The sequence below is a fragment of the Bos indicus genome, chromosome 10 (assembly GCF_029378745.1).
Source record: "Bos indicus isolate NIAB-ARS_2022 breed Sahiwal x Tharparkar chromosome 10, NIAB-ARS_B.indTharparkar_mat_pri_1.0, whole genome shotgun sequence".
NCBI classification, from domain to species: Eukaryota; Metazoa; Chordata; class Mammalia; order Artiodactyla; family Bovidae; genus Bos; species Bos indicus.
The window spans coordinates 85882125-85899450 of record NC_091769.1 but is presented as its reverse complement, the minus strand read 5'-3'; the positions used below and the strand labels follow the sequence as shown (position 1 = coordinate 85899450).

General features: G+C 36.5%; 1 protein-coding gene across 2 annotated transcripts in view; it reads right to left on the bottom strand.

The window, feature by feature from the left end:
- Positions 1-601: 601 nt before the first annotated feature.
- YLPM1 (YLP motif containing 1) overlaps positions 602-17326 on the bottom strand; it is a 64401-nt gene continuing 47676 nt past the window's right edge. The window contains exons 16-21 of one of the 2 annotated variants that reach the window (XM_070797874.1): positions 17166-17249; positions 14640-14720; positions 11416-11467; positions 6156-6286; positions 1348-1530; positions 602-1019 (exon numbers count right to left, since the gene is read on the bottom strand). In XM_070797874.1, coding sequence (XP_070653975.1) covers positions 1384-1530; positions 6156-6286; positions 11416-11467; positions 14640-14720; positions 17166-17249 — 495 coding nt within the window. In that variant the 3' untranslated portion in view covers positions 602-1019; positions 1348-1383. Of the gene's footprint in view, positions 1020-1347; positions 1531-6155; positions 6287-11415; positions 11468-14639; positions 14721-17165; positions 17250-17326 lie in introns of those variants that run through there. The other variant, XR_011569005.1, reaches the window with a different exon arrangement.

The window sequence follows — 17326 nt, the reverse complement described above, 5'->3', positions numbered from 1 at the left end:
TAAAATTTTAAGCAGAAGGCCATGCTTTCCAATAATGAACAATCTGGCAAGAACCTGAAAACTTGACAGACTTAAAGGCTGCCTGCCAGAGCGCTCTGCATTGCCATATTCCTGCCCTGCAATCTTGGCTTAAAAAACCAACAATTCACGTTCAGCAGTCAGGCAACAAGCTCCAAAGCTTCATAGAGTACATCAGTTTTGTCCACCCAGGAGTCAAAGTCAGATTAGAGAAAAATCAAAACATTAGAGAACATGAAGGAGAAAGTAAAAAGAGGAAGGAAAAGAAAATAGGGAAGAGCAAAAAAGGATCAAAACGACAACAACGACAATAAAACATCATGATACAGAACAGATGTGCTCCAGGGAACAGATAAATATTTGAAATTGTCTCTATTAGTCTTCAAGACACAAAGACAGAAAAAGAAATCAGCTATAAAACAAAGATAAGTGTTGTGAACATTGCTGAGCCTTGTGTTTACAACATGCGTTACGGAATCATAGATGCGAACGAGGTTTTTAAGATGTTCAACTAGCATGTAATCAGAACACACCATATTAAAAAAGCAATAAAAATAAAATTAAGAAAACAAGAGAAAGGGGCTCATGCTATATAGCCCATGAATCTCATGGCTTTATCATGAAAGTTTATTTTTTTTAATCCTAGTACAATCAGCTACCAGTTACATACAGTAAAAAACAAAAACAGCCACAAAGCAATGATGATAGAGATAGTCTGTGACAACTGTACAGTGGAGGAAACACTGTCTGTTGGAGTCCTCCAGCACATCTCCACCTGGCTTCAGCAGTTACGCTATCACTCCCTCCCTCCCCAAAGCAGTTAAAAAGAAAGATTAATGTCTTGTTCAAGTCGAGCAAGACTCTAATACCTCTTGGGGACACTGGAGAACTTTAAAAAACTAAAGCAGTAGAAACAAAACAAAAACTGAAACGTGGAAGCAAGGGGACACACAACGAAGCTCCAGAAGGCCGTGGCTTCAGATCACCTCAAAGCGAACCACCTGCAAAGAAAAGAAAAGGCTGTCACGGCGGGAAGGACAGAGAGAAAACTCAGCAGACCTCAGTCTCTCATCACGTCACTCCTTCCCAGATCTACAGAATTCAAGCTTCTCTTAAGTCTTAGATTTTTATAAGTAAGCCAGGTTGCAGAAAATTGCTTCCTTTTCTAATACCCTGTACTATAAATGCTGGCAACTGGCACATACTTACTCTTAGAACCAGAAAATAATATAGGAAGAGAAGCATTTTTAGCAAAGCATGCTGTCTTCTTTATCTCAGACTCTTCAAAACAACACACAGTAGGCTATTTACATGACCGTGTACCCTTACCTTAGAGGAGTAATGACTCCATTCAAAAACTAAGTTTCATATATATTTGGTTCGATTGAGGGCTTTTTCAGCCAGGTGACCACTTTCATCTGTGATCTTCTCCCAATCAGTCTGTCCGACCACAAAACCTATGGCCCTTTTCCTATCTGCATCCTTCTTTTCTTCCAGGTCTGCCCATCTCACCTAAAAAGAACACAGTGTTAGGCTGGGCTTTAGAAAAAAATAAATACGCAAAGAGTCTCTTAGCTTTCTGAATAGTTTAACGGGTAGGATAACTAATTTGAGGCCAGGGGTTTAAAAAATTAGAAGTTAACTGGAGAACTGAAGACAGTCATACATCTTAAGTTACAGAAAGAAAACTTTAGTCAATCACAAGTCCTAGCCATACCAGCTCCTGAAAAAGTCAGCCCTGTCCCCTCCACCTCCCATCCCCTTTTCCATTCACCAGCCTCATTTTTTACCTTAAGTAAAAAATAAAGCACTAACTTCTGCCTAGTCTTCCTACTTTCATTCTCACTTCCTCTGGTCCACTCTGCCACAGCTTTAAATCCTCGCCCAACCTACAGAATAAAATCCAAGTGCACAGGTCCCTCTGGATCTGGCCCTGTCCTCCTGCAGCATCTCTGGGCAGTACCTATGACACTTAACAGATGTGTGTTCAGTCGCTATCTGTGTCTGACTCTTTGCAACCCCATGGACTGTAGCTCACCAGTTACAAAAGTACTTTCAGCTCTCAGAGCATACTGGGTCATTCCCACCTCTGTAACCCTACACAAACTAGACTCTCTTCCTGAAAATGTCTTTGCTCTAACCTGATCCGCCTCGCATGAACTCTGCTTTATCCCTCTTGTCCTTTGCCAATCAAATAATCATTGCTTCCCTGGAGTTACTTCCAGATGTGACATGCCTAGTTTTGAACTTTCACATTATATTGCAATTATCCACTGACAGATCTCCCTTCCCCAACAGACCATAAACATCCTAGATCAAAGACTGAGTCTCATCTCCACATAATAAAAGTCTTTGAAATTTATTCTTAGAAAACAGGGACCTGGTATCATTACTTTTACTGATGAGATAAAGAGACCAAGAGACAAACTCAGTTGATATCATTTATGGCAAGATTATCCCTACAAATATATGAATCGGGGACATTTTCTATTGGTATTCTGATATTTTAAAAATACGGATTTGTATGTATTACAGTAATAATTTTAAAAATATAAGCAGATTTAACCTGTAAAAGATAAAATACTTATAACTGTGCTTTGCAGCTGCCTAGTACCAAAGTCTTCAGAGACTGTATTTTAAATATGGCTTGTGATTTGTTGTGATTGTGATCTATAACAAGGAGAGGGAACCAGAGCACGTTCATCCACGCTGTACCTGGAAATGTGTAACTGCTCTGAGAAGTAAAATGACCCTTCCTATTACTGTCTATAGGAATGGTAATCAGAGGACTGGCTTCTTATTTCTTCCCCTGATAATTGTTTTTATCAACCACTTGGCTAAAGATAATACACACAAGTAACAGCTGTGGGGGAACACTGATAACACTTGACACTTTTTAAGGTAGATTTATTTGTGGGCAGAAAACCTATGGCTCAATTTCCTTCATGAGGCTTAATAAAAAGCCTAATAAATAATGTGGGTTTCTGAATACCAAGATCTTTGGGCTTTCTGCCCATTAATGCTGATGTATTTATTCTGACAAATTTATGGACCCTCTCTTCAGTTCTCCTTGGGATCAAGGGTACGTATTTTAGCAAAAGATGACTATGGTTAAGGGGGATGAAGAATGGATGGATGCACAGACAGATGAATTGTGGCCATCGAACAAAGAAACAGACTGAAAACAGTCCATAGTACATCCTTAAAACAGATTTAAATACACTAATCAATCTTGCCCTGTGTAAACTAAGTTACTTTAAATCTGAAGTTTAAATTCTAAGTCTTTAAAACTCAGATAAAATAAAGAATATGGAATTAGGAAGAAAAGTAGTTATTTTTTAAAAAAGCAATATGTTTCAGCACAAATGCCCCAAATTTTAAAGCTGAAATGAAAATATAAGAGGCTGCAGTTGCACAGACTGACATACAGACATACAATTCTGTAAAAGGAATGAAATGATTACAAAAAAATGTAAGGAGCAGAATAATGACTTGCAACTAGAAATGGCTTTGGAAATGTCAAGTGTCCCTCCTAACCTTCCTAGAGAGGTACTTTTATTGACATTTACAATCTCAATTTTCTGCCATTTACCTTAGCTGTTAAGGGAAAAAAAAGGTATAGTAAAGAAAACTCTTGACCAATACTCAGAAGTTTGTGTGTGTACATTTTAGCTACTGTCACCAAAAATATCTCTAAAACGTTTGAGTTCTCAAACAAAACTAGGGAAATATTCACTTTTCTACAGTTATCAAAGAAACATAAATTAAAGTCATTTTATACAAAACTAAGCAAGTGGAAAAAAATTTTTTTAATTATATTTTAAATCCTAGCCACGTTGGTAAAACTCTAGTATGATCAATTCTACAGAACTACCTTTGTGTTTCGGTGTAAATTAATCCCAGGAATCTACCCAATATTTATAAAATCTGGATTATAGAAATCAAGCAACTCCAGGAAAGGAATGAGTAATGAGTCCTGCATTCCATGCTACCTGCAGGATTTCCTTGTGCTCAAGAAGTTGATTTTGGAAAATGGTTTGAATGTTAAAAACAATTTGAAATGAGGAAGGAAGGCAGGGAGAGGAGTGGAAAGAGGAGCCACTTAATGAACTAGGATGTGTACAGCTCACGCTTTTGTCCACTCAGCTTACAGAGTAAACTATATGAGATTACACATTCCCTACTGAGGAGAGTAATAGTTACCTAACTAAAAATGAACTAGAGAAAAATATTTCTTACTTGAGATTATTCACTGTTATACCAAATTATTATTCCCAAGAAAGAGCTATTTCTGCTTCTGTTGCCCCAACCTTAAAACAGGAATAAGAGGTATTAAGACACGTAGTCCCTGGGTAGAGCTGGGCCACCCAGACATAGAAGGCCACTAATCAGGTCTCAAGACACACAAACAAGGGCAGGCCCAGGGACCGTCTGCACTATTTGAAAGCTTGAGTCCCCTGTAATGGTATCCACAGTAATGAAGTGGCATTTTTCATTCTCTTACAATAAACATCTTTTACTATTAAAGTACTGAGGGAATTTATAAAAAAAGAAATGATGTGTAAAGATAAAGAAATGATAAACAATTTCATTCTTACTTGGCGAAATGAAAAATGAGATACCATTTTTCACCTATCAGATTGTCAAAAGTTAAAAAGTTCAGTAATAACACTGCTTGTGCAAGTGTGAAAAAAACAGGGATTTACTTACATGTGGGTGTATAAATAGGCGCAACCTTTTTGGAAAACAATCTCATAATAGCTGTCAGAATGATACATCATATTCTATGAGTTTGCAGCTTTAAGGCTAAAAATACACCCTAGAGATACACTGCCAAAAGGTTGCCAAGACAAACGCATACAACTTACACTATAGTATTACATTAGCAATGAAACAAAAACAGCATAAGCATCCACTGATAAGGAAATGGATAAAGAACTGATTATTCAACCAAATGATGGTACACTAGGAAGCCATTTAAAAAGAAGGGTAGGGAATTCCTGGCAGTCCAGTAGTTAGGACTTGGCGCTTTCACTGCCAAGGGCCCAGGTTTCAATCCCTGGGCAGGAAACTGCTGTGTGGTACAGCCAAAAATAAAATAAATTAAAAAGAATGGTAGGTCTGTATATACTTAAAAGAAAGATCAAGACAGACTAGCTGGAAAAGCTTTATGTGGACCATGTACAGTGTTATACCTCTTACTTTATTGTGTTTTAAAGGATGCATACAAATATCACTTTTATTTAATTTGCCATCTGTGTGGAAGACCTATTCAACATCTTGGCTTCATTATTTTGCTCCGTATCATAGCTAAGCTTCTTCAGAAACTTATCTACATTTGCTGTTCTGCACTTCCTCATTTCCTATTCTTCAAATCTGCTCGAAAGTGGCTTCTCCCCTCAACTCTCTAAGAAAGCTTGACTTTTTTTTTTTGACCAGACATCAACAATCACCATGTTGCCAAATTCAACGGTGAGTTCTCTTTTCTCAGTTTATCTGTCTTCTCTGTATCATTTAACAATGGACTATTCTTTCCTTCTTAAAACAGTTACTTCTATCTGAACTTCTAAATTTTGGAGTCCCGAGTCCTATTACCACTTCTAACTTCACTGGTACTTCGCTGAACTTCTGAGTTTTTCACTCTCAAACTTATATGTCTCCCCTACTTTACGCTAATTCAGTAAATGGCACCACATGCATGGAATGCTTATGGCCAGAATCCTGAAACGTCACCATTGAGCCCATCCATCCTGGACCCTCTACATCTGATCCATTAAGAAGCTCCACAGATTCTCTTCAGTACTCTACTTCACACCTGACTCTTTTGCTCCATGACAAAATGGCACAAGCAGCCATTCCAGACTCCTTTAAGGTTGATAACGTGCTAACCACGTGAGGCTCTGTTCTCCATTATTTAAGTTATTTTTACATTTTGATCGAATAATTTGTAAGGTCTCTTTTGCAAATGTGTAATATGGTGCTGCTGCTGCTAAGTCACTTCAGTTGTGTCCAACTCTGGTGCAGTATAAACCAAACCTCTCTAAAAAAATAGCATTCGTGTTTATCTGACTTTAACTTTCTAAAACCAGATGTCTACACAGGCCTTTAACTGTTGGTAATCACTCGTGGTCTCTTACCCTCTTCTTCCCAGGCTCAGAAGCACGAGTGTCGTAATCATCAGGGAGCTGAAGATAGTCCTCCATTCTGCTGGCAATAGCCTCCCAGTCACGTTTCCTTTTTGTGCCAGTTCTCAAGCCATCCAGCTTGTCTGAGGGACAAACACAGAGCCGCAGCATTAAGGAAGAGTGTGAGCTTGCACACGACACACAAACAAGGGGAAAGAAGGCTGGAACACCGTCGGAGGGCACATCCGCAATTCCGAGAGCAGCACCACTTGCAGATCCAAACTCTCTTCTTAGCTGAGATAATATCAAGTTCTGTGCAATTTCCACTCTTTATCTGGTGTTCATACCGGCAGCCTTTACATTACTATGCTGGTTTAAGTAGCAAATATGGGCAGAGCAAGAGAAGACACTTGTTTACTGGGCTCCTTATCCTCCCCACCCACCTAAAATCACACTTCAGCTCTCATGTTCTGATGAAAAGCAACGCTGAGTTTTTCCAAAAGCAACTTCTTCCATTCTTTTTTGTTTTTGTTTCTTTAACACAACATTAACACCACCCATTCGATCTGCAATCATGTGTGATACTGTGTTACATGAAAAACAGGTAGTATAAGAACTTAATGCGCCAAGCTAATGCTTGGGAAAGTTTTAGATGAACCGTTTCTTGGGATTTTGACCACTGGTGACAGGATCTGCTGTAAGTTAACGTTTACAGGTAAGTTGATCATACAAATCCCCACTGTCTTTGGTTGTACTTTAAAGTGCTGCTGACTATTCTGAGGCTGAGGGCTAGTCAGCCAAAGTAGCTGGATCTGAATTTTCTTTCTGAATCCTCAATCTGAGAGGCTTTCCAAAGGCCCCAGACTTTAATCAATTAAATTAACAGGGAGTGCTGATTCAGAAATTATGAGATATGAGTTTAGGTGTCTTCAAGAACACACGATGGAAATGTGTATAGTCTGTTTTATTGGTTGTTAGTTGTGATCTTGAATTCTACATGTGAAATATTATGAGTTATATATATATATATATATATATACACACACACACATATATATGTACATATATATATAAAAGCTACACTGAAGCACTAAACTTTTGGATCATCTACAGTTATAAAAACATACTATTATTAAGTAGGTCAATAAAGGAAAACCTACACACTTCAGAAACATACAATAACCACACTCCATTTAACTCCATAAATGGTGAAGAGTATATATAATAGAAACCTTTTAGGCATCAAGGCAGACAGAACGTGAAAGAAAAGTACAATGGAAGCAGGAGGCAAGATGAGTTTATGCTTCAAATGTAAAAGTTACACACACAACTAATTGTGCATACCATACAGATCTCAAAAACCAGTAAGATTTTGCATACTTGTCAAAGCTTTTATTTCCTAAGCCCCACCCCCATAAAAGCAATATTATTGAAAAATCAGCAAGGCAAACTACAACACTTTACAAAACTCAAGAAATTTTTATCATATCACTTTGGCAAATTTTTAACATGGATGAGTGCAACAGAAACAGTCTTCTAACCTCCTCTGTAAATCACATGCCATACCAAGGGGCTCTAACCTACATGTACAGGACAGGCCGTATTACACAAGATCTTACAGGTGACACCTTGATTGCACAGGGACATAGAATATGGTATTAGAAAAACCAGTGAAGCCCACAAACAGTAAAACTGTTCTCAGTTGAATAGTGTAAAGTATCAGCCGCTCCAACACACTTATTGAATAAACGTCAAAGGATTTCCAAACTTAGTAAGATCAACTTCGACATTTACATACTTCAAAGGAAAATTTCATATTTCAATTCCAAGAATAGAACATGGTCAGGCAGCAATTACAGAAGGACAGTGTGAAAACTACAAGAACTCTTCCTCATACACTGGGTGTATGACAGGAGTTACACACCAGGAGTTTCACATTTGTAACACGGAAGTTCAGAAGAGTATGTATTTCTAGTCTGAACACCCTTGCTTGTAATATTTAATTTGAAATTTTATTGTACACAAGTTTAAAGTTTCCTTCTTGGAGCTGAAGAAAGGTTCATACCTCCTCCACATGGCATCCTGGAAACTCAAACACACAGATGTATGGCATAAGGTAAGGGAAGAGGAATCTGGGGTATTTGTTAGTTACAGAAGACGACTGGTATCCAATACACTCATACTAATGATTTTCAGAGGTTTGAATTTAAAAGATGAAGTTTGAAGATGAAGATGAAAGTTTAAATATCCAACTCTGCATGTCATAGGATTTTACCATATCTTCAAAACAGTATATTATATATAGCACAACAGAAAAAAATTTTTAGATACATCTATATGTTTTCTAAACATAAATGATATTTCTGAAAATTTGCTCATGGTGAACACACAAGGGTTACATGCCTATACAAAATAATTACATTCCAACTGGGAAGAGATGAAACTGCCTGACATGTAGAAGGCCAGTACACAGTAACTCATAAACGGAGACAAATGACGCTGAGATGAGAAAAGCAAAAGTAAGCTATATGAAGAAACCTAAATTAGGATGACAACAGTCTCAAGTATACTTTTGGTTTTTTACTGTTTGAGAAACTAAAATCATGTCAGTGGAATTTAAGCAGCTTGAATGCTGAATCCTAGCATTTGATGTGGCTTGTAACAACCACCCTTGCCTTAGGGCGCTTGTGTCCCAGCTGGAAAAGAAGCAAAGTGCTCCGGAGAGTGGGTCACAGACAGTCCTCAACAATTCCATGACAGCCAAGCCAGATGCAACTCAGGCTAGTTCTGAATTTTCCTAAAATCACACTGCTTCTACTTTCACACACACACACACACAGGCTGAACTGAATACTATACTTAATGAACACAGATCAAGACTCAACAATAAGATTTAACAGTTGCTTGAAAGATTACAAGTAAGTGAATACTTTCTCATTGGCCAATTCATCTGTAAGTCAAAATTTCTCAGTTACAGATTCAGCTTGTCTAGCTCAATACATGCCACCACATGTCCACCCAGCATAATCATGTTACCGAGAGATATTTAAGAAATGTTGGTAAAATAGAGTTGTACCTGGTAGTCAAATCTATTGAATTTGTTATGATAAGGAAGGTGACAAAAAGGAACAGAGCCTCGTGCTTTAGGCTCTTCTTCTCAACTGGCTCCATGGACCCATATCAAAGGAGTACTCCCAGGAAGGCTCACACTCCTTCCTCGACAGATGATTTAGCTCTCAAGACAACAAGGTGGTGCAAGAGGCGAGTCATTAGATGGAACATCACTGTCACAAACGAAAACCCAGCTGCAAACATTTAAGAACTTCTTTCCTAGACTCATTACTGGATCTTCAGTGCCTTTAACTGAAACGGTTTATTTAACATCTCTATTTCTGGCATTGTCTTTAAAATGGACTGCATCTGTGGGACTTCTCTGGCAGTCCAGTGGTTGAGACTTGGCCTCCCAATACAGGCAGTGCAGATTTGATCCCTGGTCAGGAGGCTAAGATCCCACAAGCCTCACAGCCAAAAAAAAAAAAACCTAAAATGGACTGAATTTGTATTAAATGTATTTTCTGAGAAGCAAATAGCAGACCAGCCAGAATTTTTTCTGGAAAGTGATATCAAGATTAATGTCATATTATCTTGGATAATCATCGTAACTAAATTACATTTTCCTTTCTCTTTAGATATTAGAAAGGAAAGTAAGAGTGTGGATCGGCTCAAGTTAAAAAAAGCATTATCCTAGATAATATATTACAAAGGCCTCTTAAAGATTATATGCTTAGCTAAAATATTGTATAATTCCCATATCTCTTTAATTACCATTTCTCTTTGCCCCAAAAGATAATCACTATTTAGAAAAGCAGGAAAGAGGAAAATGATTTTACAGTCTTATAGGTTATTCTATAAGTACAGAACTTCAGATTTAAACTAATGTTAAAATAAACATATTTATAGCATTATTATTTAAAACTAATTTGTTGTTATTATTTTCCTACACACTTAATTGCATTTAAGCACTTTCGAATGCTTTAAAAGTTCAGGAAGGAGACAGTTGGTTATTATTAAAATGGATTTCCCACAGAGGAAGGACGAATGGAAGAATATGTCAGTAACCACCACATAAAATTTTCACATGCCGTACACTAGAAAATTCTAGACTTTGCAACAAAGCATCTATCCCAACAATATGGTAATACTACTGTTTACCGAATTATCTTTTAACATTAGATCTGGTCAATATCAATGGCTCACATGACCAACTGGGCACAATGAAAGGCACAGTCTATGCAACTGTGTGTAAAATGCACCCCTCTGATGTCAGAAACACAGATAGTATATCCCAAACAGTGAAGCAGCTAAATTATTCAAATTTGTTCTATAAATTTAAGGTATGTTTCTATGGTTACTTCAGCTCTGGGGGTTACAGCATAATTACAGAAGAGAAATGCAGAGACCAACAGTCATACTTCATACAGTAGCATGGTCCAGCTTTTAAAAAAATCTTATAAAAAAATAAAAAATAAATAAATAAAAAAATCTTATATCACCAGCTTAAATTATTTACTAATACATCTTAATCAACATATTAAATGGTTCTCTTTAGGCGAGATTTAAAAAAAAGTTATGTAATATTACCATAAAATACTGGTGGAAAATCCATTGGATATATGTGATTTTCTACTTGACAAAGAACCTCACATTAAGCAACTCCAAGTTTTTATTTAGACAATAATTTTCATCAGTTTACCTTGTAACCTGCACTAAAGACCAGCTGGAGGAAAATTTTAATGGAAACTTAGAAACCAGGCTCCTCAAAAACCTAAATTATATATCTACCTCCCCCACTTACAAACTTTTATTATACAAAGAAAATAACTGCTTTTTAATTAATTTTTAAACTTCAATATTTATTATTTTTACTATCACTATTATCCAAAATATTCATAATCCACTTCAATTTTGAACTACAGTTAAATATTTTTTTATAAAGGTAGAAATCTCATCTATACCAACATTTCTGATTAATATAAATGAATGGATTTTAGAAGTGACAATATTTTATTACTAAATTTATCACATATTTGCATTTACTCTGTCACAATATATAAAATGAAAGTCAGCAAAACAGACTGAGGATGTAGTAAGGTAGGCCTAAAATCTTTGTTTAAGCAGAGATTTGGGGGAACTTGTTCTTCTTACAGCAGAAAGATCTATGACCATTACCATCAGGTATCACATATAAAAACAGGAAAAAGGAAATACCCACCTAGCTTTGCCTCAGATGTGTCCATCTCCCATTTGCTTTTCGGAATGTAACCCTAAATCGTACACAGAGAGAAGCTCGAAGGGTTAGAAAGAGACACATACATGCATATCACTTTTGAATTGGAAAAGCATTACAACTGGGAATGGATTCAGTTTCCACTCACTATTTATAAATATATCCTTAGGGAAAACAGTCTCATTATCTCTGAAGAAACTGAATTACCAAATTCACGAACTTCACTACCCAGATTTGAGGACAGGCACTTTAGAATAGTATCATGAAGGCGCTTTGAGGCAACTACAGCTCAGGACACAACTGTAGTCTGAAAAACAGCTGTACAGCAAACACAGTAAGAATGTCTGGTAGTCACTACGCTGCTACTATGGTGGTTACTACGCTAAATACTATCCTTCAGAGCAGCAGAGAGCTTATCATCCTGGCCAGGTCATTTCTAAATACAACTGCTATTATTAAGTGATAATAGCATGAGGTCCAAGGAGTATTCTTCAAGACAATTACTTTGTATTCCAGTGTAATTTTAGATACACAATTATTAAGTTCAACCTCATTTTAAAATGATTCAATCCATTTACCAGTTAGATCTTACAAAGACTAATTTTACTGAATCTATTTCAGAGTATTACTTTTTCGTCAATTGGAAGCTAGATTATTTCTGATGTTTTTTAAAAATTACACTTTTTCTATTATATGAAAAACCAGAAATCTCCACAGGCAATTTATGTCTTATTTAGTAAAATAACTGAGTGGTTTATTTCAAAGTCCTATAAAGATTTGCAAATTTCCCAATGTACCTATTTAACTATGCAGTAAAGCCTTTCAGTTTATTTGCCTAGCAAATGTATGCCTTTTCCATATAATTCACTGATTTATAATTAATTTCCATATAATTCACTGAAGTAAAACAGGTTTCACTTCATTTGGACTGTGTTCTTCTCTATTAGATCTTTACATACAGAACTTTAATATTAGGACTTATTATATAGGACAGATTCATCAAAGGTGTCAGCATCTTCTTTTAAGAATCTTTCTACTATTGGTAATGCTGAAGTTCACAGAATAGACTGACACACAGGTAAAGCTGGAAAGCATGTTGAACAGTTCATGACAATAGCTTCTGTGTAAGAGTTTACTAGAGCATTATCAATCTTACAGGAAATCAACAGGTTTTATACATTTGTAGTCTTTAAGCCAGACTAATAATTCAACTTCAACTAATTAGGTAGTATTTCAGATTATAAATTATATTATCTTTTCCAAATACATTTTCAATAACAAACAAAGACAAAGGTTGAAGTGATGGTGCTAAAAGTTTGGTACTGATGGAATCTGTACTGTTATATCTCAAAAATCATCTAAAAACCTTAAGTGTCACTAGAATAATATATTTTAAAATTCTGAGTCATATCTACAAGGTCCACTGAGGCATTAAAGAAGACAAAATATCATACCAATGATCCCCCCAAAGGAGTCTCTTGACCAAGAAAAGTATGGATTTCACACAGCTGTAGTAATCAGTACAGAGTAGAAAACAAAGTTGAGTGAAAATTCCATTAAAATGGTCTGAATGACAAGAGACTTGCTCTTAACCCTTTTATTAAAATTTTCCAAGAATCTTTTACTCCTGGAATAGAACCCAACAATAGGAGATCTGGATTCTGCATTTTGAAAAAAGGTTAAGAGAAGTTTTATAACATAAAGGTTAAGTAAAATGAGTATGTTAAGCTCTCCCTGCTGGAACTACTCTTTTCTTCCTTAAAACTTAAAATCATCTTCTCACTCTATGAAACATTAGGTTACTTGGAAATAAAAGAGAGAGTTCAGCAGGGTAGAGCTCTAAAGTTTCAATGCCATGTTTCTGGTGAAAAAATATTGTATTACAGTGTGTTTCACTTTGAAAAATAATAGTACATTCAATTAAAAGTTCCAAGTTTTGACCTACACCTAAGCAAGTCAGATGTTATGAACCATATCCTGAACTGAAATCTCTACAAAGGAAGACAGAGTTTCAGAGAGCTGACATTATAGGCTTCTCATATGATGGCTTTCTAGTATGCACGCTGCAAGTAACTAAACTTGTCATTAGCCATATTCCAGGACAGCGTGGACCTTTAAGTGAATTTCCTACCTACACCTTAGATCATGTATGTTAAAATACAATCTAATTAAATAAAAAGACTTCGTTTAAAGGAAAAAAAAAAACATACTGAGACTCAAATGCCATTAACTTTAAAGCTTATTTTTTAATCCACATACGAAATCTAGGAATGTAGAGGTTGACACCATCTCTATGCAAACACACAGTTTCTATCCAGAGTCCTCTATAACACACATGGGGTGATGAAACCACTTCTTAGCATGTATTCTCTAGGGGGAGGAATCGGGGTTCTCACTTTGTACATTTTCAGAAGAATATGAAAAGCAACTTTAGCGAGGGCTGAAGTATTAAATAAAACAAATAATATTTTGAATTAAAAAAGCAACACTATTTCAAGGCATTGCTAATCTCTGTACCGCATTAGCAAACACTGAAAATAACATAAGTCTGGAAGTCACATACTCTTGAATGACAGGGTAAGGCAGACATCACAACAGAGGTGTGATCAAAAGCATTTACAGTAGGTACACGGGAACTCTGAATTCACACTTACGTAAGCCTTTAATTAGCCTAAGCAAAATGCATTGCCTACACAGTCAAATCATTTTCCCCATCACTTAATAGGATAAAATGCGGAAGAACAAATCCGGGAGTCAGTGGCAACCCTCTGCCTCCTCATTCAATAAGTTCTTCTGCCTCAGTTTATAGAAACTCAGTTATGAGCTCTTAGAGCAAAGAAGAGACAATTATGCATAAGTTGGATAGGCTGTACCATGTATTTGCTGGAATGTAAAAATGCTCTTTCATATGTAATTGATTTTCTTAAAAAGTATATTCCCCTAGAGCCACCCACAAATAGCTGAGTGAATACAAGGGTACGTTTCTTAGCATTCTTAAAATTTTCTTGTTAACAACACAGTAGAGGGTTCTTTTCCTTTGGTCAGGGTAAAAATAAAAAGTATCCAAAAGTCTCCGTGAAGATGATTCTGGAAACTTTTACCATTAAGGTGCATATCAACAATAGTAATCTGACCACAGAGATGAATTTAAACCCTTAAGAATTTTAATAAAGAGACACTTTGTTCAAAGTGGTTGTTCTGTCTCCTACCAGTTCGCTTTCCTCTTCCTCTGCATCTTTCTTTTCATCCTTCTGTTCTTCAATATTTGCATCAAAATCTTCCATCTCCACCTACACCACCACAATAATCACACATAAAATAGGCTGAGTTAACATTCAGGAAAATGTTGAGTCCCTCACTGAGATCTGAAATGAGCACAGTTGCCCAGAGCAAGATGCACACTCACTGTTACATACTAGGAAATTTCAAAGTTTCTAAACTTTGAAACAGAACTGACAGACAAGATGATATTCCCGCCTTTCATTTTCCTGGGATATCTATCTTTATAACTTCCTGTGAAGTTGAATATAATGATCTAAGTTGATGGTTATCTGTTTTGAATGGCTATAGATTACTAGGATTTCTTTTGAAAATCTTTAGTAAGTATTTTTTCAATCACGTAAAACACGGTATAATTCAAATCTCAAAATGTAAGAAAGGGTATAGTAAGAAGTCGGAGGAGAGCTTGGCCCAGAAGAGCAGCAATGCAAATAGAGAGTAGATAGACTACAGAAGTATTTATAAGATAAAACTGACAAAATTTATAGACTGACTACATGGAGGGATAGAGTCAAACAGCGGTATAAAGGGAGTCAAAAATAATGGACAGTAAAAGAGTCAGGGTTTCAGAAACTTAGTCATTGATGGGTCTCGTTACTAAATAAGAGATTATTAGAAGAGGAACAGGTTTGGATGAATTATACATTGAATAGGTTGGGTTTGAGGTATTTTAAGGTAATAGCAATACATATCTTTTGGTACAAAATTTGGAAAATAATAGTAGAATTGTAAAAATCACCCATAACCTCTCCACTCAGATATAATTACTGTTAAGATATTGATAAAATTCATTCCAAGCTTTACAATTTAATATTAAGGGCATATAAGAGGGATTCAAGGTACCAGAAAGACTATCTACACAGAATGTGCAGACTGAAAGCAGAGCCTGGGATATAGCCCTAAAGAATTCCAACATTTAAGGACTGGATAGCAAGAGAAGCCAGGAAAGGAGACTTGCATCATGACCTGAGATGCAAGAAGAAAATCAGGAGAGGGCAGACTCACAGAAGCCGAGAAAAAATGTTTTCAAGAAGGTGGACACAGTCACATGTGGCAGCAAAATTATGCAACAAAAGTGAGAATTGTTCACTGTCATGAAACTCTCTGGTGAGAGAGTCTCTAGAGAATGGCTGGGACAGAAGCCAGAAGGAAATGGGTTGACAAGTGGCATGGGAGGCAAAAACACATAAAAATACAGTGGAAACATTGAGTATCGACAACTCTCATTCACAGGAAGAAGTCAAAAAAGCAGAGGTATATAACTGATTAAAAGAGAAAGAGCTCTCCTTTTCCATGATAAAGATTTATTTCTACCAAACAAATAATTGATTTAGATAAGAATTATCAATCTATGAAAATCTGTCAGGGAACAGGATATTAACAGTTTCAAAGTATCTCCCTACAGATCACTTATTACAAAGAGAAAAGTGTAGAAAACTTTGAAGATATCACCAAAACCAAGGGATCAACATTTTAATCAACAATAATAAAATAAGTTGACATCATATGACTCCTGATATGATGCACTAAGAACACGTCACTGCTAACGTTTAACCTAAAGCTAATCATGACAAACCCACAATGATGGGAGCTAACAGAACAGTTAACTGACCAATATGCTGCAAGATTTCTTTGTCTTTCATGACAGTGACATAGATGAGAAACCATTTTTTCTATTAAAAGGATTGGATCCTGGATTTTAAGAAACTGCTATAAAGCACATTACAGAAACAACTGGTGAAATATGACTATGGACTGTACATGAAAGAATTCAAGAAATTTATATCACCTAATGTGGGATCTTTGGAGAAGGCAATGGCACCCCACTCCAGTACTCTTGCCTGGAGAATCCCATGGACGGAGGAGCCTGGTAGGCTGCAGTCCATGGGGTCGCTAAGAGTCAGACATGACTGAGCGACTTCACTTTCACTTTTCACTTTCATACATTGGAGAAGGAAATGGCAACCCACTTCAGTGTTCTTGCCTGGAGAATCCCAGGGATGGCAGAGCCTGGTGGGCTGCCATCTATGGGGTCGCACAGAGTCGGACACGACTGAAGCGACTTAGCAGCAGCAGCACCAATATGGGATCTTATCAAATGTTAAATTTTTTGAATTTGATAACTGAGATTTCTACTTCTGTAAGAGAATGCCCTTGCTTTTGGGAGGTATCTTCTGAAATACTTAGGGGATAAAGGGTTTATGAGGTCTGCATTTTTACGCTCAAATGGTTTCACAGTAATAGGAATAGTAGTAACAGTAACAACAAGAAAAAACAGAAGAAATCTAATAGAGAAAAATGTGACAAAATGTTAACAATCAGTGAATCTCAATGAAAGTCATGCAGGTATTCTTATACTAATCATGCAGCTTTTCTGTAATTAAAAATTTTTTCAAAGTAAAAATGGTGGAGAAAAAGGTGGCTTCTGCAGTGCTTTCGAGCCAAAGGACACTCACCTCTTCAATAGCGGCATCCTGCAACAAAGAACGAATGTCCAGACGCATCATATGACGAGGTGCAGCTTCCCAGTGATCAGCCATCTAATTGAGAGATTCAGGAGCTCAAGTTATCTCTGGAAGCTACTCAAAGAAAGACCAAGAGACCATGCATGCCCTCT